Source organism: Theobroma umbraticum, unplaced genomic scaffold (assembly GCF_002168275.2).
Source record: "Theobroma umbraticum cultivar Fairchild unplaced genomic scaffold, ASM216827v3 scaffold_86.0, whole genome shotgun sequence".
Taxonomy (NCBI): Eukaryota; Viridiplantae; Streptophyta; class Magnoliopsida; order Malvales; family Malvaceae; genus Theobroma; species Theobroma umbraticum.
Window position 1 is genome coordinate 2,963,937 of NW_018397263.1, and position 26,914 is coordinate 2,990,850.

At 35.1% G+C, this 26,914-nt stretch overlaps 3 protein-coding genes across 3 annotated transcripts; 1 reads left to right on the forward strand and 2 right to left on the reverse strand.

Annotated features, from left to right (window-relative positions):
* Positions 1-2,191: 2,191 nt before the first annotated feature.
* LOC110420120 (transducin family protein / WD-40 repeat family protein) lies at positions 2,192-8,936 on the forward strand. The gene is made up of 12 exons (XM_021433304.2): positions 2,192-2,527; positions 2,805-3,020; positions 3,114-4,235; positions 4,418-4,540; positions 5,110-5,291; positions 5,406-5,637; positions 5,793-6,002; positions 6,736-6,864; positions 7,446-7,514; positions 7,752-7,874; positions 8,345-8,395; positions 8,488-8,936. Exons 1-12 carry the CDS (start codon positions 2,294-2,296, stop codon positions 8,629-8,631), a joined length of 2,835 nt encoding a protein of 944 aa, XP_021288979.1. The 5' UTR covers positions 2,192-2,293; the 3' UTR covers positions 8,632-8,936.
* LOC110420121 (expansin-A9-like) lies at positions 8,771-10,595 on the reverse strand. The gene is made up of 3 exons (XM_021433305.2): positions 10,318-10,595; positions 9,732-10,050; positions 8,771-9,427 (listed from the first exon to the last, which is right to left on the reverse strand). Exons 1-3 carry the CDS (start codon positions 10,559-10,561, stop codon positions 9,103-9,105), a joined length of 888 nt encoding a protein of 295 aa, XP_021288980.1. The 5' UTR covers positions 10,562-10,595; the 3' UTR covers positions 8,771-9,102.
* Positions 10,596-11,917: 1,322 nt separating this feature from the next.
* NODGS (nodulin/glutamine synthase-like protein) lies at positions 11,918-21,925 on the reverse strand. The gene is made up of 18 exons (XM_089784204.1): positions 21,640-21,925; positions 20,746-20,997; positions 19,717-19,785; positions 19,270-19,384; positions 19,090-19,195; positions 18,593-18,749; positions 18,404-18,499; positions 17,799-17,847; positions 16,725-16,993; positions 15,933-16,105; positions 15,584-15,704; positions 15,458-15,510; positions 15,235-15,364; positions 14,684-14,829; positions 13,443-13,631; positions 13,034-13,266; positions 12,602-12,744; positions 11,918-12,513 (listed from the first exon to the last, which is right to left on the reverse strand). The coding sequence occupies exons 1-18, from the start codon at positions 21,799-21,801 to the stop codon at positions 12,451-12,453; spliced, it is 2,526 nt and encodes an 841-aa protein (XP_089640330.1). The 5' UTR covers positions 21,802-21,925; the 3' UTR covers positions 11,918-12,450.
* Positions 21,926-26,914: the final 4,989 nt, after the last annotated feature.

A 26,914-nucleotide genomic window follows, 5' to 3' on the forward strand; every position in this document is an offset into this window, starting at 1 on the left:
CATTCAATACCGTGACTTGGTGCAATAATCCGACAAAAATCCCATGGTCTCTAAATGCTAACAACCAACTAGGAACCCCTAAACTAAAGGTGAAGAAGTGACAAGTGGCTTGTGTCAACAGGGAAGCTAATACCAATGCTGACTCCATGGTTTAAGCTAGGGTTATTTGAATGCGGTATTTTATGGTAATTTTTAGAATATTATGCTTCATAGTTTACTTGGTATGCTTGCCTCCCCTGTTGTGTTTCTTTTAAGCCACAAATTAAGCTGGATTATGGTCGTTTGGTATAGCCTTTAGCTAGGGTGCGGCCTATTGGGTTTTGCAAAGTCAAAGGTTCAAGAACATAAGGTATGCTGATGCTCCTTTCATGACTGGTTTATGCTTTCCGTTAGGGGTGCTGGTTTCATTAGCCCTCAACAAAAGCACCTTCTCTTTGGCTTCTACATTTTTTCCTTGCTAGCTGTTTGGGTTGACTTGTGCTCCTTGGCAATAGGGTGTTTCCTGGCTTCTGACCTTCCAGTCTTTTCTTTTTGCTACTGGTTAACAAAATAGAGTAGTAATTAGATTAATCGGAGTAAAGTGTGGCTATGCTGTCTATCGATTGAAAGGGTGTTAAGGTAGTGACATGGTTGTTGTAAACTGAGCTGAGGGAGTTTATACGGCTTCTGTTATGTGTTTTTAGCGTCGAGCTTTGGTTATTAATGTCTTGTGCTAATTGTGTTGAGGTTAAGTGATTTATTTCTTTAATGGTTACGTTAAGGGAAGAAGCTCTTTCTAAGGAAGCCCTTTTGGCGCAATGTCGGATTATTCCCACTTGGGTGTTTGTGTTGGGAATTGCCTATTTGGATGACATGTAGCGCTCAATGTTATATGCAGGCCCTGGCTTGGCTGAAGGGATGGTTAGCTATTTTCCTATCTTTATTGGAAATTAGACTCCTGTTGGATGGAGTCTCGGCTTCTGGTTTTAACAGCTAATTTAATCTTGAGACTTGAGTTGTAGTTCCAAACAAATGTTAAAGTAAGTCGAAGAATGACAAGCACAGATCAATGGACCACACCAAAAATGTGTTGTAAAAGAAAAAGAAAGAAAGAGAGAACGCTACAAAGCATTAATTTGTTGAAATAACTAAAAGCTAGCAGAGGTTATATTTTCCATGATGATGTACTCTATATCATCCAACAAAGCTAATTAATCTATAGTGCTTTGATCAATCGTGCTTGGTTGGTACTATATAACCCAATACGTATCAAATTTAAATATATAGATGCATGCCTTAACTATACATTTTTTATTGAATAATCCAGATATAATTAGAAGAAATAACTTTTGTGAATGAAGGGCAAGTGGTCAGTCGTACAAATAATGCGTTAATTATATAATAATACTATTTTTTTAATTTGAGAAGAGGAATTGAAACCCATTCAACTTTTTTTTTTTGGTTAATTATGTCATTAATAGTTTGTGATTATAAAAGAGAGCAAAGATAATGGTAAATATTGTCAAGCTTTATATATCTTGTACAATTTTTTTTTGTATAATTAAAAATAGAATAAAAAAAAAATTCTCCCAACTTTATTCGGTATTATAAGTTATTGATTGGTGATTAAAAGATTGGTCAGTCACTTTCCATGACCTAAATTAATCCAAATCTTACTTCCTTCATCTATGGTGGAGTTGCGTGGCGATATTCTTTGGTGCATGTTGGAGAAGATTGATAAGAAGATATGATAATCCAATATGTTTTGGAACTTCGACTAGGCTGCATGATCATCGTGTTCCATTTGTCCATCCATTTAGAAACCAAAAGAATAAAACTATAAAGATATGCTTATGTGGACGAGGATAATGACCTTGATAAGATTAATTAGTCATGTTATAAAGTTAAGGAAGAATATGATCAAGTTCAAATTAATAAATTAAGGTATGAAAGTGGCCAGCAAATTTTGCTCTTACCACTTCACCTTTTCTTTATTTATCCTCATTCTCTCCTTCCTTTCTTTCTTGTCCAAGTATTCTGAACTTTGCAGTCTAAAAAGCTTCTTAAATAAGCAAGAATTTGCAACCCGAAAATGGAAACTACTGGGTTGGGCTTCAAATCAAAGCCCGAAATTAATGGGATAATTTTTTTATTTGGTTGGGCTTCAAAGCCCACTTAGAAATCAGAATCTAAAAAGAAAATGAAAATAGCAAAAATTTGGAAGGCAGACCTTTGGGCTTCAACCCTTGAAAACGGTAAACCCCAAGAGCTGAAAAAAACCAACCGCCATAGCAGCAACTAAGCAGCAGCAGGCATGGTGAAAGCGTACCTAAGGTACGAGCCGGCGGCTGAATTCGGCGTTATCGTATCCGTTGAATCTAACATCACATACGACAGCTCAGGCAAGCACCTACTCGCTCCGGCTCTCGAGAAGCTCGGTGTATGGCACGTGCGCCAAGGCGTCTGCACTAAAACCCTAACTGCTTCTCCTTCCTCTCGCGGCCCCTGTCTCGCTGTCACCTATGTCGCCTCCTCCCCTTCTTCTCTGGTAAAAATTCAGTCTCATTTTTTTAAATGTACGCTCGGTTTTATTTTTACTTTTTCCCAAAAAAAAAAAAACTGAAACTTTCATTTGGTAACAAAATAATAATGTTTTGCATAATTTTAATTTGGCATTGATAGATTAGGAACTTTCTAATAAACTGTTAAAGTAACGACCAAACAGAGTCTTAAGTGGTTTTTTTTTTTTGTTGTTTTAGGATGGTGAATTTTTTATGATTTTAGTAAAATATGTATGAAGTGATGAAAATGAGTCTAAAATGCAGGTAGCAAGTGGTTATGCAGATGGTAGTATAAGAATTTGGGATGGTGATAAAGGAAGTTGTGAGACCACATTGAATGGACATAAAGGGGCGGTGACTGCTTTAAGGTACAATAAGGTTGGATCTCTGCTTGCTTCTGGAAGCAAAGATAATGATGTTATATTGTGGGATGTGGTTGGTGAGACTGGTCTTTTTCGCCTTCGAGGACATCGTGACCAGGTTAGTCATTTGTATATTTTCTATTAAAGTTAACAAATTATGGTGGTATTTGTAATTTGTACATGTAATATTATTGGCTTTTACTTCTTGTAGGTCACAGACCTTGTTTTTCTTGATTCTGGTAAAAAACTTGTTAGCTCTTCCAAGGATAAGTTTTTGAGAGTGTGGGATCTTGAAACTCAGCATTGTATGCAAATAGTTAGTGGCCATCATAGTGAAATTTGGTCTATCGATGTTGACCCAGAGGAAAGATACTTGGTCACTGGGTCGGCAGATCTTGAACTTAGATTTTATGCTGTCAAGCATGATTCGATGAATGGAGAGTCTATGCTGAATGTAAGTGGGGCTGAAAATGAGAAGAGTGGAGAGTTGTCTACTGAAAACAAGTGGGAAGTTCTAAAGCAGTTTGGTGAAATTCAGCGACAAAGTAAGGATAGGGTTGCAACAGTGAGATTTAATAAGTCAGGAAATTTGCTTGCTTGTCAAGTAGCTGGAAAAACAGTTGAAATATTTCGTGTTCTGGATGAAGCTGAGTCGAAGTGCAAAGCAAAACGTAGAATTAATAGAAAGAAAGAGAAGAAATCTACAAAAGTGGTAGCTGAAGCAACTGAAAATGTGGAAGCAAATCATGGTACTGAAGAAGCGGGGAGTTTCCCGGTTGTTACAGTTCCTGATGTTTTTAAGCTCCTTCAAACTGTTCGAGCCAGCAAAAAGATCTGTTCCATTTCTTTCTGTCCGATTACTCCAAAGAAATCACTAGCTAGTTTAGCGTTGTCTTTGAATAATAACTTATTGGAGTTTTATTCAATTGAAAGCGGTGCAAGTACAAAAACACTTGCTATTGAGCTTCAAGGACACCGTTCTGATGTCAGAAGCATCACACTTAGTTCAGACAATAGTCTTTTGATGTCAACTAGTCACAATGCTGTTAAGATTTGGAATCCAAGTACTGGTTCTTGCCTTCGAACCATTGATTCTGGTTATGGATTGTGTGGTTTAATTGTACCTCATAATAAGTATGCAATAGTTGGAACTAAAGATGGAAAAATTGAAATTATAGATGTTGGTAGTGGCACTTGCAGTGAAGGTGTCGAAGCTCATGGTGGCTCAGTACGGTCAATCGCTGCCATTCCAAATGAAAATGGTTTTGTTACTGGAAGTGCAGATCATGATGTAAAGTTCTGGGAATACCAACTCACGCAAAAACCTGGTCAAGTGTGTTCGTCATACCTTCATCACCTCTTTAAATTTTCTGAATAGCAAACTGTTGATTTTGCTCCAACACTTAGCCTAGTTTAGGTTTGCCATCTACATTATGTTGGGAACATATAACTTATCCTATTTTAAAAATGTCTTGTCATGTCGAATGATGCTAGATTGGTCTTCTTGATTTTCAGGATTCTAAATGCTTCACTGTATCAAATGTAAGGACTATGAAAATGAATGATGATGTACTAGTGGTTGCTGTAAGCCCAGATGCTAAATACGTTGCTGCTGCATTGTTGGATTGCACTGTGAAGGTAGGAATGATTGACATCCTTCTCTGCTTTGAATTTCACTTCGTCCTCTGTTGTTTGGCTTGGTGATTTTCTTCTATTATGGTTTTCTATAATTTGTAAATGGAAGCATGATGAATTTTCCTGCTCAACTTAATAAAACTCAAGGTTCATATATGCAATTGCTTTTTCCCTCTTTTCACTTTTGTTCTGCATCTTTATCCGACTGCCTTGATTGGTATGGGTGTGCTTACAGTAAAGAACTCAATGTACTTGCATCCCTATGCCACCGCCACTAGCATGTCTTATGAAGATTAATTGACATGCGCTAATTGAATCTATTTATTTATAAAATGATTTAATCATTTCATGTTGGTTTTCATTTCTCCTTGAACATGCTGTGATAGAAGCTTCTACTTAAAAAAAAAAGAAGAAACTTCAGCAAATGAAAAGCAGTCTTTATTACTTAATTTGATTATAGCATGTATAATGTTTTCTAATCTCGTTGTAATTTAGGGATCTGAAGTTAACTTGATTTGGATTACTATGACCCTGTCACGATCATAATGCTTTTCTTTTCCCTTTCGCTGCAGGTTTTTTTTATGGACTCACTCAAATTTTTCCTTTCCTTATACGGTCACAGACTTCCTGTCTTGTGTATGGACATTTCATCAGATGGAGAATTGATTGTAACTGGATCCGCAGACAAAAATTTGAAGATTTGGGGTTTGGATTTTGGTGACTGCCATAAATCTATCTTTGCTCATGCTGACAGGTGCTGTATGATTGTAAATTATTATGCAATGTAAAAGGCATCTTAATCCTTATAGTCTATGTGTTTTTGGTGAAAAATTTTAATTGCCAATTCTGATGAGATATTTTGTCACAGTGTTATGGCAGTACAATTTGTCCGTAGTACACATTACATGTTTAGTGCTGGGAAAGATCGCCTTGTAAAGTATTGGGATGCTGATAAGTTTGAGTTGCTTTTAACTCTTGAGGGACATCTTGCGGATGTTTGGTGCCTTGCAATCAGCAGCCGTGGTGATTTTGTTGTTACAGGATCCCATGACCGGTCCATACGCCGTTGGGATCGTACTGAGGAGCCATTTTTTATCGAGGTATTTCAATGTTTCTGCTATTTACTGAAAGTAAAGTTCTTGGCTCAGGGAAGAGAATGCCATAGTTAAGCTAGTTCTCCTTAATGCATTTAAGATTCTTGTTTACCTTGGTAGTTGGATTTTGTTTTCATGTTTGCCACTGCTTGAATATGCAGGAAGAAAAAGAGAAACGATTGGAGGAAATGTTTGAGGCTGACATTGATAATGCATTTGAAAACAGATATGCACCTAAGGAAGAACTCCCAGAGGAGGGAGCTGTTGCATTAGCAGGGAAGAAAACTCAGGAAACCCTGACAGCCACTGATTCAATAATTGATGCACTAGATGTGGCACAAGTGGAATTGAAACGTATAGCTGAACATGAGGTATTCTTCTCTTGTTCCATTTGTTCTAGTGATGTTTTCATGGCTTTGAAGAGCTGTTAAATGTGGAAAAGAGGTGGGATCTATCTTTGAATGCCGATTATGTATGTGACCCTCATTGCTTGATGCTTTTTACATTATTTTCTCCTCCACTTGGGAGGAAGGGGAAAAGAAAAGAAATTTGTTGAAGGGCAGGGGGTTAAATTTGATTTTTATTTTTATTTTTAATTTAAATAGTCTTATTGTTTCCCTTGGGAACACAACTTATGCTAGAACAAGTTGATTATATGGAGCTGGAGACCATTCTTGGCCATGATGCTTTTGGTCATTTTAAAACCAATGCTTCTGGTTAACTTGGTGATGTTAAGGATGATTATTGTGTCCTCTGCAGATTCTCCCAGATTCTCCCAATTTTGCTAAAGCTAGTAGTTATCTCTTCTTTGAAATGGTTTACCTTGTTTTGGCTTAGGTAATAGCCTAATGTTAGCTGCAAGTCACCTTCAAAGGGAAGTCTTAAGTTCATATTCTGTGTCCACCAACTTGAAAAAGTTATGCTTTTGGCTTATAGAAAGATTTAATTACCAATATTGAGTCTATCTGCAGAGAAGATGATGATCGTGCTTGATAATAGTAGTTAAGAGTTATAAGGTTGAAAAGCAGGATAAAATGCTTGGTGGAAAGGGATAGTTTGTCAATATTTGTGCTGAAATTAATATGTTTACCTACTTTATTTCAGGAGGAGAAAACCAGGGGAAAAGTAGCTGATTTTGAACCAAATATGATTATGCTGGGGCTATCCCCATTGGATTATGTCCTCCGAGCTCTCTCAAATATTAATGCTAATGATCTGGAGCAGACTTTACTGGTACTAAGCATTGTGCATGTGATATTCTCTAGTTCTAGTACAGCGTTATGGAAAAGATTATATTGTGTTTTACCCTTGTATACAACTGCATGAGTGGAAACAGACACCCAAAGACTGGTCTCTGCCATTTCTTGTTGATGAGGATTAATTCTCATAAGCAAACTTCTGGATTAACCCCTTTTTATTGACAAGTCAAATTTGTTCTTTGCATTCTACCTGATTGTGACTAATTCCTTCAGATTGTAGTCCATATTTTTTACTTGTTTTGTTAATTGTTTACCTAATAATAGGACAAAAGACCACTCATTTTCTGAAATGTTTGCCACTTTGAAGAAAGGTTTTTTCCCACATTTCATACTTGTTAATAGCCATGTTAGCAATTCATTTTGTCAAAAGAAAAAAACTGCCATATATTCAGTATGGACTATCTTTATGTCTCTAGTAGTTAAATTGAACTTTTCTCTTCTGGGTTCTACCGGATGATGCTCTATGGCTGTGAATAGGAATAGGAGCATGTCATTTTTTTTTTCCTTGCTTCTTAGTTGAATTTAATAGCTGACTGAAGGTGGTTTTCTGCCCAGGCCTTGCCATTCTCAGATGCTCTCAAGCTGCTCTCTTATTCAAAGGACTGGACTTCAAATCCTGACAAGGTGGCCTATCTGTGCTTTTACATTTGCTCATGCTTGGATTTGTTAGTATATAGAACATATGGCATGCACACCGTGGATTCTCTCTCTCTGTCTCTCTCAACACACACATACACACACACCTACTATGGAGAATTTAATTTAAGGTTTTGGTATCTAAACTGTTGATGCCAGGAAAGGCATTTGAGCACTTGAATTATAGTACTTATGTTGTTATTAAAATATATGCTGTTTGCACAGGTTGAGCTGGTTTGCAGGATTGTTACAATGTTGTTGCGGATGCATCATAGTCAGTTAATTAGTACCCCATCAGCCAGACCAGTATTGACTGTTCTCAAGGAGATTCTTTATGCGAGCGTCAAGGTAAATATGTATTTTGGATTAATGCATACTATTTTTCAAGCTAAAAAGCATCTGTACAATTTTTAGAATGAGATAGTACAACTTCCTTTGCTGAGGCAGTTTTATGCATTCTCTGTAGATTCATTAGGTGAATATCCTATATCTGAAATGAAGCTTTGCATAAATATGGTCGCACGAGGGTCCTGCATTCAACTGACATTTGAATTCATTGATTGAGTAGAGACTTTATTTTTATTGGTCGTAGCGGACACAATGATTTACCCCATTGAATAACCCCCCTTCCTGACCCCCAGCTTTGAATCCGACACATTCCCTTGGAACAAAAACATTCTGTTCTGCAAGTAGTATTCCTCAATGATCTCTTATTATTGATTTTAAGTGTAACATATTCACTAACATATTCTGTAAACATATTTTAAATATGGGAGATTTATAATTTATTTCATTGACATAACCTTTGAATTTCCCAGGAATGCAAAGATACTATCGGTTTTAATCTTGCAGCAATGGATCATCTAAAGGTTTGTAATGGCTTTTTGAATCTTGTCAATCAAATTTATAATAGATTAAGCTAAAACATAATTTTCACTTTTCACGTCTCCCTTGATTTCAGCAATTGATGGCTTCAAGATCTGATGCTCTCTTCCGAGATGCAAAGTCGAAGTTGTTAGAGATTCGTTCACAGCAGTCAAAACGTCTAGAAGCAAGAACAGAGAGCAAAACAGAAAAACGAAAAAGGAAGAAACAAAAGAAATAAACTGATATGCATGCATCCGAGTATTTAACTCATTGATTAATACATGATCTCTTTGTTTAAAGAATATAGTTCAATTTTTTTTAATTATTAAAAAAAAAAGCATGTCTCCAAGATGAAAAATATATATATTTTTTCTTTATTTATAAGGGTATAATTTTCAAGATGAGCTTCTTTCATGCTTTAAGGAGAAGCATATTTCTTTTTGTGTTTCTGTAGGTTGTATTATTTGCCTCGACTCTCTGTAATGCATGTACATCAGTCATCGATTAAAAATTTTGAATCAATACTACCAAGGAAAATTTTTACATCGTCTATCGTAGAATCATCCACTGAATTTGGACTCAAGTACTTGATGATGATACTAAATCATCCCAACTGGGATCGTTTCCATGTATATATATCTGTGAGTTGACATACAGCTTTTGGTTTCAGCAGTATTACTAGTTACTTTTGATATAAAAATCCTAGGTTTCAAGGCAATCCTCGGAAGTTTTTACTACCCACAAAAGTCTGATCAAATTGCCAGTTCTTGGGAGCGACATGCCATGAGGTTGAAGTTTTCCCATCGCTTGTTCTAACTCGGAAGGAAAGTTCTTTCCCGACTAACTTGGCGTCGATCTGCCATTTCTGACCCCAGTTTCTCTTCAATGGTATCCATTTCTGCTTGTTATCACCCTTCAGTACATGCACGCTTACAACATCCCCGGCTCCTCCCACGTTCCATACCGACACCAGGTTGAAGTAAGGGTTGCCTGTTATTGTGAAACGAATACCTCCTTGCTTTTTGCATGGTACCCTGCAATATAATTCAATTTTAACTTTTTAAGAATTCTGATCATGTTTCTTTCGGATGTAATCTTTTGATTATAATTTGATAATTTTTTTATGATATTTTTTCATAAATTATGTTTTTAATGTTAAGTTATACGTCAGTTGTGGAATATGATTTGATTTTAAAATATTAAAATCGAATATCTAATAATATAACTTATTAAATAGAAAATTATATAAATTTTATTTTTATTCTCAACTGTGTACTTCAATCATAGACTCAGACTTGAGAGTGCGCGAAAGAAAATAAAAAAAAAATGGAAGCAAACCTGCGGTATTGGACAGGGACAACGCCACCTTGATACTCAGCAATTTGACCGAAAGCAGGCTTGGCTAAGTCGAAATGCTCGCGGGGTGGGTTGCACCATCCTCCATTGTCGTTGGGAAGATCGTAATTAGGTGGACAACTGTCTGTGGCGGTCACGATCAAAGAAGGCTGCCCTGGTTTGCACCATACAGGGGAATCTACACATTTGATCTCAAAGCAAGCGCCGCATTTCTGCCCGTTGTTGAACAAAGCTGCGCTCAATGCCGCCGTGTTTAGGCCGTACCCCATTTTCACTACATCATCATAGCCACAAGCTCCCCCTACATTCAACATAGGAACGGAACGACGACTAGTTATATAATTTCTCCATGAATATGTCTTTGAGCCAAGAATGGAATTGAATCCTGGACTTATAACTTCTCACCGATTAAATAAATATATATCTTAGTTTTCCTTGTAAGCTTTTGTTTTTTTTAGATATAATCTTAGGATTAACAAGAGATTAATCACCCGTTAAAACCAAGTGTGGGAAGGTTTGACGGCTTTCAGGAATGTCAAAGCTTCGTTAAGGTAACCATAGTTCATACCAAATGTCCCTGAGCCACCCTCGTAGAAGGTGGCATGACCCTGCTTCCATGGGCCAGGCTTGAATGGTGGTCGTCCCTTATGCTTAAGAGAAACTACAGAATTGCCAACCCTTCTCACGACATGGTGAATCGAGCTTGTCTTTTTGACAGGATGGTCTGCATGGCATTCAGGCAATAATAACATTATAATAACAGCCAAAAGCAACAATGTTGTTGCAGAGAAAGCCTTGGAAGGCGATGCCATGGTTTGCTTTGGCAAAAGCACCCTTTGATTGTGTCTTTGCTAAATTTTTGTCAGCGTTGAAGCGTTAAAGGTAACTATATAAGTACAAGATTTAGGTACATTTGCAATGCCATATTTGGCAAATGCATCTAAAAAGACCTAGGTTTGAGGTTGTTGCTTTAAGCAATTTCAGTTTAGAAGAAAGTTGAGAGGATGTAATTGAATTACTCCTAACCTCTCCTCACAGAAATGTGAGATCTTATTTTTGCAACGTTCCCTTATATATTTTATCTAGTCGTGAATTTAGGAAATTGAATCTAATTGCTTATAATTAGGAAACTGTTTTGTAGCTGTTTTATTAAAAAGAAAAAGAAACTCCAAATAGAGTAACTATGGTTTGATATTTTTGTCGCTAGATTCTAAATCCATCAAATAAAAATTGCTCTAAGAAGATGAATGCTAGCCATCACTTTGATCAAAATTCTTAGCAGCATATGTATTTGGCCTTAACCTTGCCAACTTAAATGACCAAATATCCCACTTGTCTTCACCGCTCAATGAACAAAGTATCCTATTGGCCTTAACCCTTTTTTTTTTTTTTTCACATTTGTTTCTCGTTATTAGTTTCTAATATGTGATCAGGTACTTTATATCAGATTTTAATTAAAAGATGAGATCAAATTTTTATAAAAGTGGTTTGGCAGTTGTGTGAAAAATTAGTTCAACCAAATTGTTCAATGCGAGGATCGCGCCAATATAACCAAAGTAATTTAAACAGGGAATCAACTTCAGCCATTTGGAAGCAAGTTTGCATGGATTCATGGTTAGTTTGCATATTGCTGACCAATTGTTTTATTATATTACTTTGGTCACTTGTGACTTGTTTGGTTACTTAATTGGTTCAATATCGAGATATTTTATGTTTGGTTTACTTTTAGAAGTAATGTATCAAATAGTGAAAGAAGTTGAAGATATTTTTTATTCACTACCTTGACTATATAAATATGTATCAGTCTTAATGAAAGAAGTATGAATGAATTGAGTTGAAATTCTGGTATTCTTTGGGCTTTGTTTTCTCTTCTTCAACTAATTTTCTCATCATGTTGAGTTTAGTGTCAAAATTTTTAAGTTCTGTTATCCAGCAGAACTCAAGGATAACATCTCATTTTTCTCTGTTTGTCCACAAACGGTACCAAGGATAATTCCTGTTTTCCCCTGTCTGTCTGTACCAAGGACCAGGGATAACACCTCTTTTGCTTGGAACAAACTCCTCCAGGCAGAAACCAAGTCTTTTGCTTCTGCCTTGTGCTACTTCACTTTGGAGTGGCCTTTGAATAAGTATTCTGAGTTGCTATTGAACCAACACTAAGGAACATAGAGATACGAATATAGCTTCCGCTAGGTAAAGGGAAAATGGTTAAATTCAGAAAAATCTTAAGAAAACATATTGTAGCCAGCATCACAAGATTGTTAACCATGATGTTATTGTGAGGGCCAACTAGCATTATTTATTTCCTCATGATTGGCACACCTGATTTCCTCTAAAAACACATTGGGCATAACCAAGCATACGGATCAAAGAGTTTGCATAAAGGAAGAGTGACAAAATGCTTATTCTTCCCCCATCTGTCTGGAGATCGATTCCTCGGCTTAATAACGGTGTATAAGTTGCTTGTATGCATCCTTGTTCTTTGAATAGTAGTCAAGTTCTGCCTGCATGCGTATAAGAGTGACAAAATGCTTATTCTTCCCCCATCTGTCTGGAGATCGATTCATCGGCTTAATAACGGTGTATAAGTTGCTTGTATGCATCCTTGTTCTTTGAATAGTAGTCAATTTCTGCCTGCATGCGTATAAGAGTGACAAAATGCTTATTCTTCCCCCATCTGTCTGGAGATCGATTCATCGGCTTAATAACGGTGTATAAGTTGCTTGTATGCATCCTTGTTCTTTGAATAGTAGTCAATTTCTGCCTGCATGCATATATTCATGCTCAGCATAATTTGTGGATTGAGCAGAACATGAAAGATAACTTCATCAAGTTGAAATGGTTAAGCTTACCTTTCGAACTCCTTTTATAGCCACAAAAAGCTTTTCACCAATCATCTCACTCACAACATTGTCCTTCTGAAGAGCTTCTAAAGATTCAGATAGTGATTTAGGCAGCCTCTGAAGTTTCCCCTCTAGTGTAGCTGGGTTTGCATCTGTATCATTGATAAAACACACTAAGATACTAATGTGGGAGTATAAATTTCAAGTAGAACGTCAAAGGAACCTTTGCTTTCTGCAGAATAACTTTTTAACCAGTTTATGCAATGCAGGTGTTGGAAGTTTCAGATAACAGAAAGATAATTTATTCGGTTGAACTTATTTGTTGCTAAGTGACATATATTCATGAATGCCAAGTAACCTGGAGAAGAAAATGTTGAGAAGAATAAAAGTCCTTCAATAATTTGTTATCACATATGGAAAATACCAAAACTGCAATCTTACCAATAGGGTCAGGCAGATGAAGATGCCTCCGCAGGCCATCAATTCCAGCAGCAATTATAGCAGCCAAGCCCAAGTGTGGATTGGCACAGCCGTCAAAAGATTTAATCTCAAAGTTACTGACAAAACCATTCGGGATCCCAGGTGGGCATGCAGTTCTTAAAGGAGCTTCTCTGTTTTCTTTTCCCCAGCACTGATATGCTCCGCTCCATGTATTAGGTTGTATGCGATCATAACTAAAGGCAAATAAAAGTTGAAGCAGAATGCTAAGAATATACTACTGCAAAAATGTAGATTTACTAAAAACTGTATTTGTGCATTTCAATCTATTGTTTTACCAATTAATCTTAGCATGACAAACTAAGAATTGATTACCTAAAATAAAAAATTTATTTGGAAGTGGAGAACATACCTATTTGGAAGTGGTGCTGTAAATGCCAAAATTGAAGGAAGATGATATAGAACCCCTGCCATGAACTCCTCCCCAAGTTTAGACATTCCATGCGGAGAAGATGCATCAGATGCCACAAAAACATTTTTTCCGTTCTGCCATAAACTGAGATGCACATGGGATCCAGAACCTATATCATCCAAAGCATACCTGGGCAGAGATACATAGTTAAAATGTAAGGTATTCTAAGTTTCTAACATTAGAAGCAGGACATGCATGATGCCTCGCAGCATTTCACTTACATGTTAGACATGAAATATAGTTCAAATAATTAGAAAAAAAGTCCTCTGATAATCATCATCAATTCCTTATTATATTAATCAGTTATATTTAATTAGGCAGTTGGGATATTTTAGAATAAATTATTTGTATATTATTCATCTGGACTAAATAAATCCCCCATCTGCTGTACGGCTCAAAAAACCAAAACAAGTACTTGACAGAACCATTTAAACTTCAGCAAAAGCAAAAATGGATAAAAAAATGCATTTAACTCATAGTGGCCAGTCTTGCATGGACAAGGTTCATCATTCTTAACTCAGCAAGTCTTTCCAATAACATCTGCTTATCCCCCAATATTCAGAAATACAGACCTAGAACATTAGGACAAGCATGCAAGCAGTGGCCAAAATAACAACGTTGGAGTAAATTTCATGGATGGTCGTTAGAGCTTTGCATTTTTCCCATTTTGTTCACTAAACTTTAATTCATCTCAATGGGGTCCCTAAACTTTTTAAAATGTACCAAATGCAATTACTGCAATTGGTTTCATCCAAATAAATAACTAAATAACAACATAATAACTTACAATTTAAACAACCAGTCATTTAAAAACTTCATGTCAACTTGTGTGACTTATTTTTCTTTTACTTCTCATTTTTGTTTTTTGGTTTCATTAGAATGGGAAACTTAGGAAAATGATGCAGATAAAAAAAAGGGGAAAAAAAAAAGAAAAATGTGAATAAAAAAAAGAGAAAAAGAAAAACTTTCAATAATTTTTTTAATGACATAACTCCTTAAATAGTTATTGTGTCATCATTTCATCATATATTTGAAAAAAATCATGAGGGGACCATATTTGATACAATTTAAAAAAAGTTAGAAATCAAATTGAGACATATTGAAGTTTGGTGAGGAAAGCACGAAAAGGGTATAAGTTTAGTGACTATCCATGAAATTCACTCCACAAAGTTGCAACTTACTTCGGGACAAAAGTAGCCAACAGCCCACGTTTACTTGCAACAGCCCTAACAACTTCACGTGTGAAAATCAAATTGTCAGCAGCATATGTACAAGCAGTGTGCCCCAGAGCCATTTCAAACTGACCTTTTCCAGCTTCTGCATGCAACTGCAAATTTTAAAAGCTAAAGTTAACAGAAGCAGGGAAGAGTCAAACTTGCACTTCCTAAGAAGCACAATGTAGCATACACGGGAGGATTATGTTGTGTCCGCTGAGAATTAAAAGAACATACCAATAACAACAGAGATTAGGTTGTACATATGCAATACAATGTAACATACACAGGTTACTTAGACAAAGTCAAAGTTGACCTCTCCATGTCTATTCTTATCTTGGATTATATTGTGTCTCAATGGAGATGCTCAGCCAAATGCATGGTGTACTGAAGACAAATTAATTGTCAGGTAAACTATAAATATAAAGGTTAATGACTGAGCCTCCCACACTATCAGTTTGATAGAAAGTGCCTCCCATGAATGAAGAAAACAAGAACACGTGACTTCTCAAATATACCTGCTCAACAACAACATTCAAGGAATTTAGAGCTGCAATAATTTCTTGAAATAATGTGGAGAGAGCATCAAATCCAGAAAAGGAACAGTAAGGTTTTGAGTCAATTGGCACCCACTCCTCCTTCCCATCTCTGAACAATTTCAAGATTAAAATTTCATTATAATTGAGCAGAGGTTAACGTTGCTAAAACAACAAAAAGGATAAACCTGCATATATCACACACCTTTCTAGCTTTTTCAAGAGATAAAATTCATTTTCAAATCCTGCATTCATTACCTGCTCATAGAGCATTCATTAGTTAAGCACGAAATAATCCACTATTACATGTATTAAAGACCTCCTAACATACCAAGTTGAACTCATCTTTTAAAACTTTTGAAACCCTTCGTAAGGCCTCTCTTGGGCAATATTCCCATGCTTCACCAGGTTTAAGGTGCATGTCAGCCAAAACCATCTCCTCTTGTTTAGTCCTATTGAGAAAGAGGGTCTCAACGTTACTTTAAAGGAATGATGAAAATTAGCACTATTAGCAATGATGATAATGGTCTAGTTGATATGATCACCATCAAAGATCTGACATTACAGTAGAAATATGGAATGATATAAATATGCATGTGAAATTGGAAGGTGTTAAAAGGGCAGTTACAAATATTTCACATTGTGGTAAATCAGATAATAATTCCTCAAAGATATGATACCATGGAATTTCCCTCCTAGTTGATATATCAGGCATCAGTCTGATCTCACCCGTTCCAGTCAGATTAGTCTCTTCAGCTGGACCATCAATAGCAGAAGTCATTCCCATGCATGCAAAAGTCAAACCAACACCATTTTTCTTCACAACATCATCAAAGCGTTTCTTTGGAACAACCTGAAATGTTAAATAAATTAGAGAGAAAACAGCTAAAATGTAGTTTATTGTTTCAGACATGATTAGTCAGGAAGATGGCTTGAACAAATAACTTTCTACAATAGCTAGTATTCAATACTTACCATATGGTTATAAGAGTTAATATGAGAAACAAGATATAGCCTAAGGCATCATCATAAAGCATGAAAACCTCCAATTTTTCTTAAGGCCATCATAATTTTATTTGGCTCAATCAAACCATTTTATATCTATTTTGGTGTAATAAAGCCCAATTGCTAGCACAATGACTGCAACATCACACTTGCAACAGAAAGTAACAGAATATACAATATTTGTAAATAGATTAGAATTTATGCACCATAGGGGAATGAAGAATGAAAAGGCCAGCCTATGATCCCCAAAGTGGCATCAAAAGAAAAGAAAAAAGGGAAATCAATTCAATTTTGAAAATTAAAGATTTGCTCTTCAAAGTTGGTAATTCCTTTAGTAAATTTTTTGAGTTCCTCATTTCTCAGATAGTGGCAAAGAAAAAGCCGTAAGTTCAAAGTCTTCCATAGAGTTGTCATGATGAACCTTAATCAAAGAATAACTGATTTATACTAAGGAAAAGAAACCTTACACGGCACCTATGCTGTCCAGAAGCATCTACCCATATAATACGAACAAGGGAAACACTATGTTCTGGAACATATGTCCCTATCATGTAGCTGGGAGATTCACTAGGCTTTGAATCAAAAAGTTCCCTGCCTAAATTAATCTTGTATAACTGAATCGCATTCTGCACAAAGATGTCCTTGGATGCTTCAATAGCTTCAGCGATTGAGAGATCACGATCTATGCATGCATCACGTAGAACAGAAAAGATAACTTCACGAGCTCTTTTGGCACCTGAAAAAAAGGAGTAGATTTAGGCATTATTGTAATATGGAAAGTATTTTGAGTAAGATATGGAAATCTAAAACTTGAAAGCAGTTACTTTTTACTCAATATTTTTCCTTTAAACTTCATAAGTTGTTTTTATCAAATATATACACAGGTACCTCAAGGCTCCTATACTTTTCAAATGCTCTAACAAATTGCTTAATTTGTCTGCCAATATGGTGAATGGCAAGGGCCATGCATAGGCACACACTCACTTCCTATGAAATTAAATTCATGTTTGTCCATGAATAACCAATACAGACATGGATTCACATGGCAAGACCTCTGCATGTCGAACATGAATAAACTTTGAAAAAATTAGCTTCTACAATGAACAGCTATTTTTCATCATATTAAAGGGTTAATAACAGTTTCTTTCTGGCAAAATTTTGATAGAATCTCTGTGTTGCGTAAGTCAGCACTTTTAATAAATACCAAAAATTTTCTATTCGGAAATTAATCATTTCTGTTTTGTAACACTTGGAAGTTTTCCACAATCTTGCAATGCACAAGTTTTATCCTAGCACGACAGACAAACATCAGTAATTTGACTAAGATTGAGGTCAGGAATCTCGACCTCCCTCAAGCCTTATGGGAAAGAGTTAGAACAGGGTGCATCGTGAAAAATGATATTCAAGGCATGTAATGAGTGATCAGATAAGGACAAGAAGATATTAATTATAGAATGCATTGAAATCGGAAGCAAATTGAGAAAGCAGCATAATTGTCAAGCTATTCTATGATAAGTCAGTAGATGATAACTTCAACAGACCTAAGTAGTATGTTTCCGGAGTTGCATATGCATCAGTGCTGAACATTACCTGCAATTTTTGAGTTTAAGATCAATCAGTATTAAAACAAACTTAGAATACATATAAAACGAAAGAGCAAACAATGTCTATTGACAGCTTCCTCCATTTGAAATGCAACAGAGGGACAGATTCCTCAGTGCAAGTCCAGTTAAATGGGATGGAGGAAGGAAATGAAGGAAAATCACGTCGCGCTAAATAAGACAGCCATATGACCAAAAAGAGAAATGCAAACCACAATTCATCTTTCTACACACTATTAATAGACTTCCACTTCTGGGGAAGGATAAGGTTACTAAATTAACTACAGTAAGGGAAAGATAAGCATGTTGACCAGAGAGAGACAGAAAGGAGGCTGTTAAAACACTAATTCTATCATCACAGGCCCTGTAAGAGAGGTTGGGTGGATTTTATGGAAAAATACTCATATGTTCTCACTGTATGTACTGGGACAAAACCCATTAACAAGAAGATGTGCATTTATCTAATAACCTAATTCTTATCTTCTTAAAAACTTCTGTATGCTGAGAACATATTCTCGATATTTCCTTTGAGTGACCGTTCTCACCTTCTTTATGGGGGCTAGCTCCAAAAGCTCTTTCACTGAGGATATCATCCCATGAACACTGAGCTTGGGAATTGCCAACCCAAAGTCAAGGTAAACCTGAAAGTACAAAATATTATACGCAAAGGAACATAGCAAATTGAACACTAAGCGTAGAGGATGAAAGTGATTCCTGGAGAATAGAATTTTCACCTGGGAATAAACAGAGGCTAGATATGAAGCTTCCTTTGAGAATGGGTAGGATGCATGTAAAAGAACTATGCGACAGCCAGAAAATCTTGTGTCCTCTAAAAGAGTTCGGAGATGAAGAGGATTGGATAGTCGTAAATCCAAATCTTTGTCTCCAAAACTAGTTGTGGGAGAAATGTAACAACATGAGAAGTGAGAAAAAATCTACTGAAAGAGCATACAGGTTGCTTTAGTGCCATCAATGATAGCTCAATGATAAGAATGGTAACTGGAATACTAGAAGCTGCCTGGGTCTGGGGTTTCCAGAAGGGGACCTAGACAAGCCAGGCCACTTCTTCTGCATAGAGACCAACACTAATTTGATATAACCTTCAATTTCATCTGCCCAATTTTCCCAGACCCCCTTTCACATTGCAATCCAACTCCAAGTTCCTCATCATCCTAACCATCAATAAGAGCATGATTGGGAAACATTTTACAATCTAAAAGCTATCTCTTACCCTGTGTGTATCTGCAATGGCAAATCAAACTGTAGAGCAACCTCCAAACTACATGTCAAAATGTGGTCGATAAAGCTTTTATTTGTAATGCGTACAGGCTTCCCACCTGAAATAAGAAACTGTTCTGTTACTTATATCCTGCGATAAGTACAGAAAATCCAATTCACATGCTATACTCACTTTGTAAAACTTCAGAAAGACCAATCTCCGCATCTTCTCTGGTGACATGTGGATTGATTTCCAAACCACTGCGGTATGCAGCGATGCTTTTCAAGCCAACGATCTCATTTGCAACTGTAACAGTGAGTTAAGGACACCAGTGAAGACAGTAAGCTCTTATCTATTCATCCTTACCAGTTAGGCAGCCTAACCTAAATAACCATTCATTGGTAGTCAACCCAAGTTACATTAACTATCCTTAAAATTTCAATTATATGTTGCAGATAAAGGGGTGATTTTAAAGCATCAAAATAAATACACTGGAAACAAGTATTGTTTGGTTATGAATGTCTATACCAGGTCATTGGGTGAATAATATGTGGTTAAGGTGCATGCAGCTTCCTCAAGCCACATATCAGTGAAATCAAATATGACTACTATAAATGTCTAAAACTATCTGAAAGGATATGACCTCAAGCTTTTCAAAAATGTTTCATTGAATGCATCCAACGTCCAAATAGATCCATCTGGCAGCTCCTGAAACATACATAACACCAAGGATAAAAAATCATACTACTGAACACCTAATATTACCAAGAAATTTTGAGGTCTATTTGATTCAAAGATGCTGCTCAGACCAGTACCTAAACTTTGCAAATTGTGACTAAACCGTCGAATTTCCACAGGCTTAGGTCATTGGAGAATTTAATATGGGTCAATGCAGCCTTTAAATGAAGATAAATTTTGACAAATATCTTAAAGATATTATCTGAGAAAGTTACAGACTAATACTTATGATGCATGTATAGACAAACTATGCAAATAGGAGCAGGACAACTTAATATGGACAAAGTAAAAACAACATCACTTCACAAAATGCAGCACACAACCACACGTATGCCAGCAACATTGGATCGAGGGGATCATATCCACAAGAACTTATAAAGGAACTCTTGAAATTTGCTAGCCCGGTAGACCACTTCCAATTCTCTCTGGTCTAAGGCTTTCATTAAAGTTTTCAGAATGGACAGACAGACATATCCACTTTATATTCACTCTGCCAATGAGTTGCCTACATAATTCAAAATTGAGAATCAGGCAAAGCGGTTCTCAACTATTCTCTGTTTCCTTCAATCTCCCAAAATCACAGAGCAGTTCACATGCAATACCGGCAGATAACACATGAACATCACAGGCATTAAAATAAAGAATCCTTGAGAAGTGCAAAATTTGCCAATATCAAGATCGACATCTGATAATTAATAGCTATAAAATGGATATGATTTCTTCCCTACTACACACTTCCACTTTTGCCTACTCATTTAAAAGTAGTCATATGCCCCTAAAGTGTAAACAATGAAGAAGTAAATTTAAAAAAAAATAACAAAATCAGAGCATGTGTGTGCTAATGAATGTAAAAATTGAAATAATATGGTGACGCTGTTTACATTAGAATTTAATATAGAGTTGAAAAAGAAGATTCAGAAAGTATCCTACTGCATCAAGAATCTCCTCGGCAAGGCGTTCAATTCTCAGTATCCTACCGACAAATGGAACAAAAGTTTTATGCCACCGAATGTCATGCTTCTTGTCAAGCTTCAATCCATCATCAATAAGAATAGCAGAGATTCCTGCAGCTTTGAAGCATTTTGAGCTAATGGCCTGTAATCCAGAGGATCTGCGATACTGTTCCACAGCATCCAAGGATGATTCCGTGCCATAGAGTTCGGCAATCTCCCTCAAATTCCTCTGCCAAAAACAAAATAACGCTGTCAAAAAGATTAACATTTACCGCTTGTTATTTGCTTCTTAAACAGTTGCGATAAAGCAAAAGAAATGATAAAAAAATTGATCAAAAAAAAAAAAGTTTTAGTGTAACACCAATCGTAACATAATTAGAATATTACTTCCTTTTTTACGCAAACGTTGTTTCTGCTTAGAATAAACAGTTATTCATTTTCAAACTGCGGAATTTACATTCCCAGAAAACGCCAACAAAAAAGTCTACTTTTTCGGTTCTATTTGTAAACTTGGAACCAAAAGCAACCGTGATCTTTATTTACAAGCTTCAAATAAAAGTAAGATTCATCACGGGTTCTCGATTTATTACTAAAAATAAAAAATAAACAGAGCATTAAACAAATAGTAATAATAAAAGAATTTTGAATTTGAATGCCGTTTCAAAGTTCAAGATCCAAACAAACAAACAACAATACACCGCAAAGAAAATAATCCAAAAAGCTTATTTTCAAAAATTTCTTTCAAGTTTTCACCATTGCTTTACATTAAGCAACAAACAGAAATAGTAAAACACTCTTGAAAGTGAACATAAACTCATCCGATTATAACGAAAAATAAAAAAGAAAAGTTAAAGAAGATTTAGAGCGGTGCCTTGAAAGAGAGGGAGTGAGCAGCAAAGGATAAGGCATGGCCAGTTGCTTCGGACAAAGAATTGATGAAAGCCAAAGACGATTCAAACGGAACAATATTATGAGCATGAGAATCCACCAGCTCCATTTTCTCTATCGCTTCCCTCAACTCTGCAAATTCCATTTTTCTTTTTCTCTTTCTCTCACTTGTTAGCCAATGTCGCTTACGAGGGCAGAGGCAGTAGCTTCTAAATACTAAGTTTAGTAAACCATTGACCAGACTCTTAAACTATAAAGGGCCCGGAAGAGTCTGACTTTTTTCCGTGATATACCCTTTTCATTTTTCCTTTAACTTAATTAAAGATGATATTTATAAAAAGAATTTAACAATTAATGTATTATTTATTTTCTAGAATAAAGTATTAAATAAAAAATATTTTTAGAAAAAAGTTGAATTGGAGCCAACTCTTTTTGGTAGGGGAATAGGTACCAATCTTCCATGAATACTGGAGATGCAAGGTTGATTTCACTTGCAAAATAAGAGATTTGCAAAAGGAAAGAAGTTCTGTCACATTTGATTCTTTTGGTAACTTATGGAGGTTATATGGTAATAATCGAGCATAGACACCAAACAAATTTACCTTGGTGGAACAAGGATTTGTCAATGATTGAGACACACAAAAAGCTGCTGGAAAATGGACATATCTTTCTGGAGATTCAGTGTCTGTTGCTTCCCCTTTCCCGCCATGTGTTTCCGTGTTGGTTTGGTGAGCATTTATGGCTGCTTTAAATTTTTGCTAGATGCTTTCCCTTGCGCTGCGCTCGGGTTCGTTTGGCAAATTCTGCATTGACAAATTATACATTGACAAATTCTGCATTTACACCATTATATGTAGCCATCGCTCTACTTTTATTATGATTTGGCTGACATGTTGTGACTGATATGAATTGATAAATTAAATCTTAAATTCTAAACTCTATGCAAAATATAATTTTATATTTGTGGATCTTGACTTTGTATATCAATTAGTTGGCTTTTGCTCTACTTTTATTTATAATCTAAAAATCTTAGTTTGCTGTCAAATTAAGTTTGTTAAAGTAGGGCTTCGGTTTTATATATATCTGGGTGGTTTTCTTTTTTAAAGATGGATATTATAGAAGAGCTTTATTTTACATAATTTTTGTTCTGGAAAAAGTCACAAGTCTCTTGAAAAGATTGGGTGATGAATATTTTGTTTTTTTTTTTGTATTATAGTGGCTTTTGTCTAACCACAAGTCTTTTTATTAATTTGGAGGTTTTTTTATTGGATGTATTTGGATTACTTCGATCAAATGAGAATATTTTTCAATAAAATACAATATCTATTAGCTTTAAAAAAAGTGTAATTAGTTGGTATATATTTTTTATATAAATAGAAAGTTAATGACTTTTAATTACTAAAAATAATTTTTAATATGTGAAAAATATTATTGGTACAAATGTAATATTAAACAAAAATTTTTAATTTTTTTTAAAATTTTTTTCAAGCATTCCACATCAACGTGTCAATGCCACATCATCACCACAGCAGCATAGTTTGACAAGTTAGCAGCATGTTAGCACCATTAATGATTAATTTGGACAGTGTTAAAAGGAGGAACTCAATTGCATAAAAGCTCAAGTATAGGGATTAAATTGACCAATATCGAGTGAAGGGACTAAATTGACGAAAATCTCATAACATAAGGACTTATAAGGTACTTTAACCTGATTAAAACGATTAAATTAAAATATGTATAAGTAAAATATAATTCTATTATTCAAATTTTTAACCAAAAATTATAAATATCATAATGTTTATCAAATATAATAAAATTAAATATCAATAAATGTTACTCATCATAAAAGTATTAATATTTATATGAATAAACAAATAGGTCTTAACTGTATACTAAAGTTAACGTGTCTATACGACATGGGAACACAATTAAACAAATGGATAATAAACAGGTTTTTTTTTATATAATTGGAGAATGGGAGATTCGAACCCTGCTCTTGAGACAAGGGGATAATGCATTAACCAATAAGCTAAATGCTCTAGTGCAAATGGATAATAAACAGGTTACGAGTTATACGGATATAGGCTAACACAATTAACTAATTGTGTTTTAGATGAGTTAAGCAGATTTGACACAATTAAGAAATGATTTATTCCGATTTTAATCATATTGATATGATTAGTACATGAAATACAATTGGTCTAAACACAAATACACTTAAATTTATGTCATGTTCATGTCATGTTATTGTATTATATATAAAATTGTCTGATCTAGTAATTTGCCTATAACAAAGAGCAAAATCATTTCAGGTTCAACTATTTTGCTACACGCCACCACATAAAGACATAACCCCATGGTGTATGCAGGCCTATTCCAGAATCGCAATTGCACTCTATCTTGCTGAGCAATACATGCTATCTATGGGCCATGAGAGCCATGTGACAATCATCACCACCTTAAATTAAAGTTGTTTCCATTTCACTTAAATTCATTAGAAGTGGTAGTGCCCTGCTTACTCTTTTCTTTTCCAATTGATTTGTGACCTCTTTTGCCTCCCATGGAACATGTTGAATCTCCCAGCTCTTGACCATACTTTGCATGCCTTTATATGTAGCATATTTCTCCTTAATCTCCAAGGTGTAGATTGTGGATGCTTTACCCAACTCATTACGTTCATCGAATCACTCTTGATCAACAATCGGTGAAAACCTTTCCATTTTGAACCAGTAAACACAGAAAAAGCCTCCTTAATAGTCAGAAGTTCAGTAGAGTTAGATTCCACAATGCTAGTAGATTAGAGAAAACAAATAAAATTGTTTCATCATTATCCTTGAGTATTCAACCAATGCCTACTTTGTCCAATCTTCCTTTCTAAGCCTCGTCGATGTTAAACTTTAACGTGCCCGTGGAAGTTGCTATCCATTTCATAGGATTCTTCGATTGTTTAGCAAATATGTAAAATGATTGGTAGCAAGTTTTTTATATAGGCTTACAAATGTTTTTTTGAAAGATATAATCCTTTCATCAAGGCATCTCTTTGTCTTAAAGACATCTTTGTATTTTGCAAGACACAATTATTGTTTTAATAATTATCTTATGAAAAGATAACTATTCATTACATAAAGACATAATCTTTGAGTTATGATAACTTTTTATATTCAATTTTTGAATTTTATTTTTCTTGTTATCTTATAATGTTTAGATTTAGAAATGTTTTTCTAACATAGCATTTTATCAAAAAACATAATTATTCACATGAAAAATCATCTATAATTTAACAATCACACTATGTGACATAACCTTTGAATTAAAATAACTTTTCATTATGTGACATAATTTTTAAACGAAGATAACTTTTCATATGAAGAGATAATATTTTATTTTAAAAATACACCAACACAATTGACAATAGAGTTTATGCAGAGTGAAGTCTTCTGCCTAACATGTTACAGAGTTATAATAAAGACTTCACTCGGCACTATGTACTCCCCTTTGTCTTAATAAAATCCCATGTGCTTTTTTTTTTAAAAAAAAGCATTTCTTTTATCTAATATATCGGGTGAATTATGAATTTGAGTCAACATAATGAAATTTTCTACTACTTTTCTGTACACTATTCTATATATTGTACTTTTCTCCTTAGATGTGATCTAACATAAAAATTCTGTGACATTAATAATATCGTTTGAGTTAGACCTCGTATAGAATAAGACCTTGGAACCCAAATGGATCGAGATGCGAAAAAAACACCAAAAAGAATTGTCGACTTCTATATTTGTGAGTTTAGAAAAGAAAATTGACAAATTCCAAATGATGGTGGAATTTAGGCTGGGATAAAATAAGGGAGACTGTTGAATATTGATGGTTTTTTTATCTACAATGAAGCTACTACATAGGAACAAGTAATGGTGATTTTGAGGGAAGTCTGAAGTTCAAAAGGAACAAGAAGACTTGAGTCAGCAGTCGTTTCAAAGCTTTACTCTTGTCATTTTATTCTTCTGTCAAATTCAATTTTACTTGTTTTTTATTGTTTATCTTATGTTGGTTAAAGGTCAAAATTTAACTACTTTACTTAGTGAAACTACGTCATATAAGTAATGTAAGAGTCATTGTCCCAAGGAATCTTTCATTGATCCTAGCACCCTCGATCTTTGTAATGCCACATGGTTTCATCTGGTTTGCTATTTCTTTTACATTTTCTCTCTCTTTGAACAGCCTATATATATATATATACTATTATTAATTATGTTATTATATGTCTTAATATAACTTTTGGTTGTTAAGATGACACACTGTGTTGAAGCTGTTTTTGGAAGAAATAGTATTCTTCTCTTTTTTCTCTCTCAACTATTCTCTCCACTGTTCATCTTCTTCCTCCTTTGAATATTCAAATGTTTTGAACATGGTATCAGAGCAAATATAAAGATCTTAAGGGACTGTTGGTGCTATTTACTTGCTCATATACCTTGCTTTGTTTATTATTCATCTGATTGCGATTATTTTTTCATGGCCACAGCTGGGTTCAGAGCATTTGCTTCATCGAATTTTTCAGAGGAGAACTATGTTTTCTAGTTAGTCAAAATGAAGTCCTACCTAAAGGCTTTTAGCATTTGGGAAGTTGTGGAAATTGAGGTTGAGTCAGTGTTAAGACATGTCAACCTAACCATTGCACAAGTGAAGCAGTATGAAAAGGACATAGCTTAGAGGTATAAAGCTTTGTCTTGCTTGCAATTTGTTGTCACTAATGAAATATTTGCTAGAATAATGCATTTAAAGAATCCTAAGGAAGTTTGGGATCACTTGAAAGATGAATTTCAGGGTACTAAAAGAAACAAATAGATTCAGGCTTTGAACTTAACTAGACAATTTGAAATGCTAAGTATGGATGAAGATGAACTTGTTAAAATATTTTCTAGAGGATTAATGGGTATAATGAACCAACTTAGGTTGCTAGGGAAAATTATTCTTGAAGACAAAATGCTAGTGAGTTTTCCTAAAAAATGAGTCTAAGATCTCCTTATTGGAGGATTCCAAAGATTTAGCACAGATCACCTTGAAAGAGCTTGTGAATGCTTTATAAGGGTTAGAACAGAGGAGAGCTTTTAGACAGAAGAAAGCAGTTGATAAAGCTCTAGTAGTTAGAATTAAGGACTTGAAATTGGGTAAGAAAGCTGATGGAAAAAAAAAGGACAAAGGGAAGAAAGTGAGGGAAGACAAGTCAGGAAAGCAGAAATCTAAGTTTCCTTGTTGTGCAC

Excerpts from the sequence above, each read along its gene's own strand:
- LOC110420120 (XM_021433304.2), top strand. The coding sequence starts at position 2,294 with ATGGTGAAAGCGTACCTAAGGTACGAGCCGGCGGCTGAATTCGGCGTT. Across the intron at positions 4,236-4,417 it reads TCACGCAAAAACCTGGTCAA|GATTCTAAATGCTTCACTGT; the intron begins GTGTGTTCGTCA and ends CTTGATTTTCAG. Across the intron at positions 6,003-6,735 it reads AACGTATAGCTGAACATGAG|GAGGAGAAAACCAGGGGAAA; the intron begins GTATTCTTCTCT and ends ACTTTATTTCAG.
- LOC110420121 (XM_021433305.2), bottom strand. The coding sequence starts at position 10,561 with ATGGCATCGCCTTCCAAGGCTTTCTCTGCAACAACATTGTTGCTTTTG. Across the intron at positions 10,051-10,317 it reads GGGTGGCTCAGGGACATTTG|GGGGAGCTTGTGGCTATGAT; the intron begins GTATGAACTATG and ends TGTTGAATGTAG. Across the intron at positions 9,428-9,731 it reads GTCCCTGTCCAATACCGCAG|GGTACCATGCAAAAAGCAAG; the intron begins GTTTGCTTCCAT and ends ATTATATTGCAG.
- NODGS (XM_089784204.1), bottom strand. The coding sequence starts at position 21,801 with ATGGAATTTGCAGAGTTGAGGGAAGCGATAGAGAAAATGGAGCTGGTG. Across the intron at positions 19,385-19,716 it reads TTTTGAAAAGCTTGAGGTCA|GTTGCAAATGAGATCGTTGG; the intron begins TATCCTTTCAGA and ends CTCACTGTTACA. Across the intron at positions 16,994-17,798 it reads TCCGGAAACATACTACTTAG|GTGCCAAAAGAGCTCGTGAA; the intron begins GTCTGTTGAAGT and ends CCTTTTTTTCAG.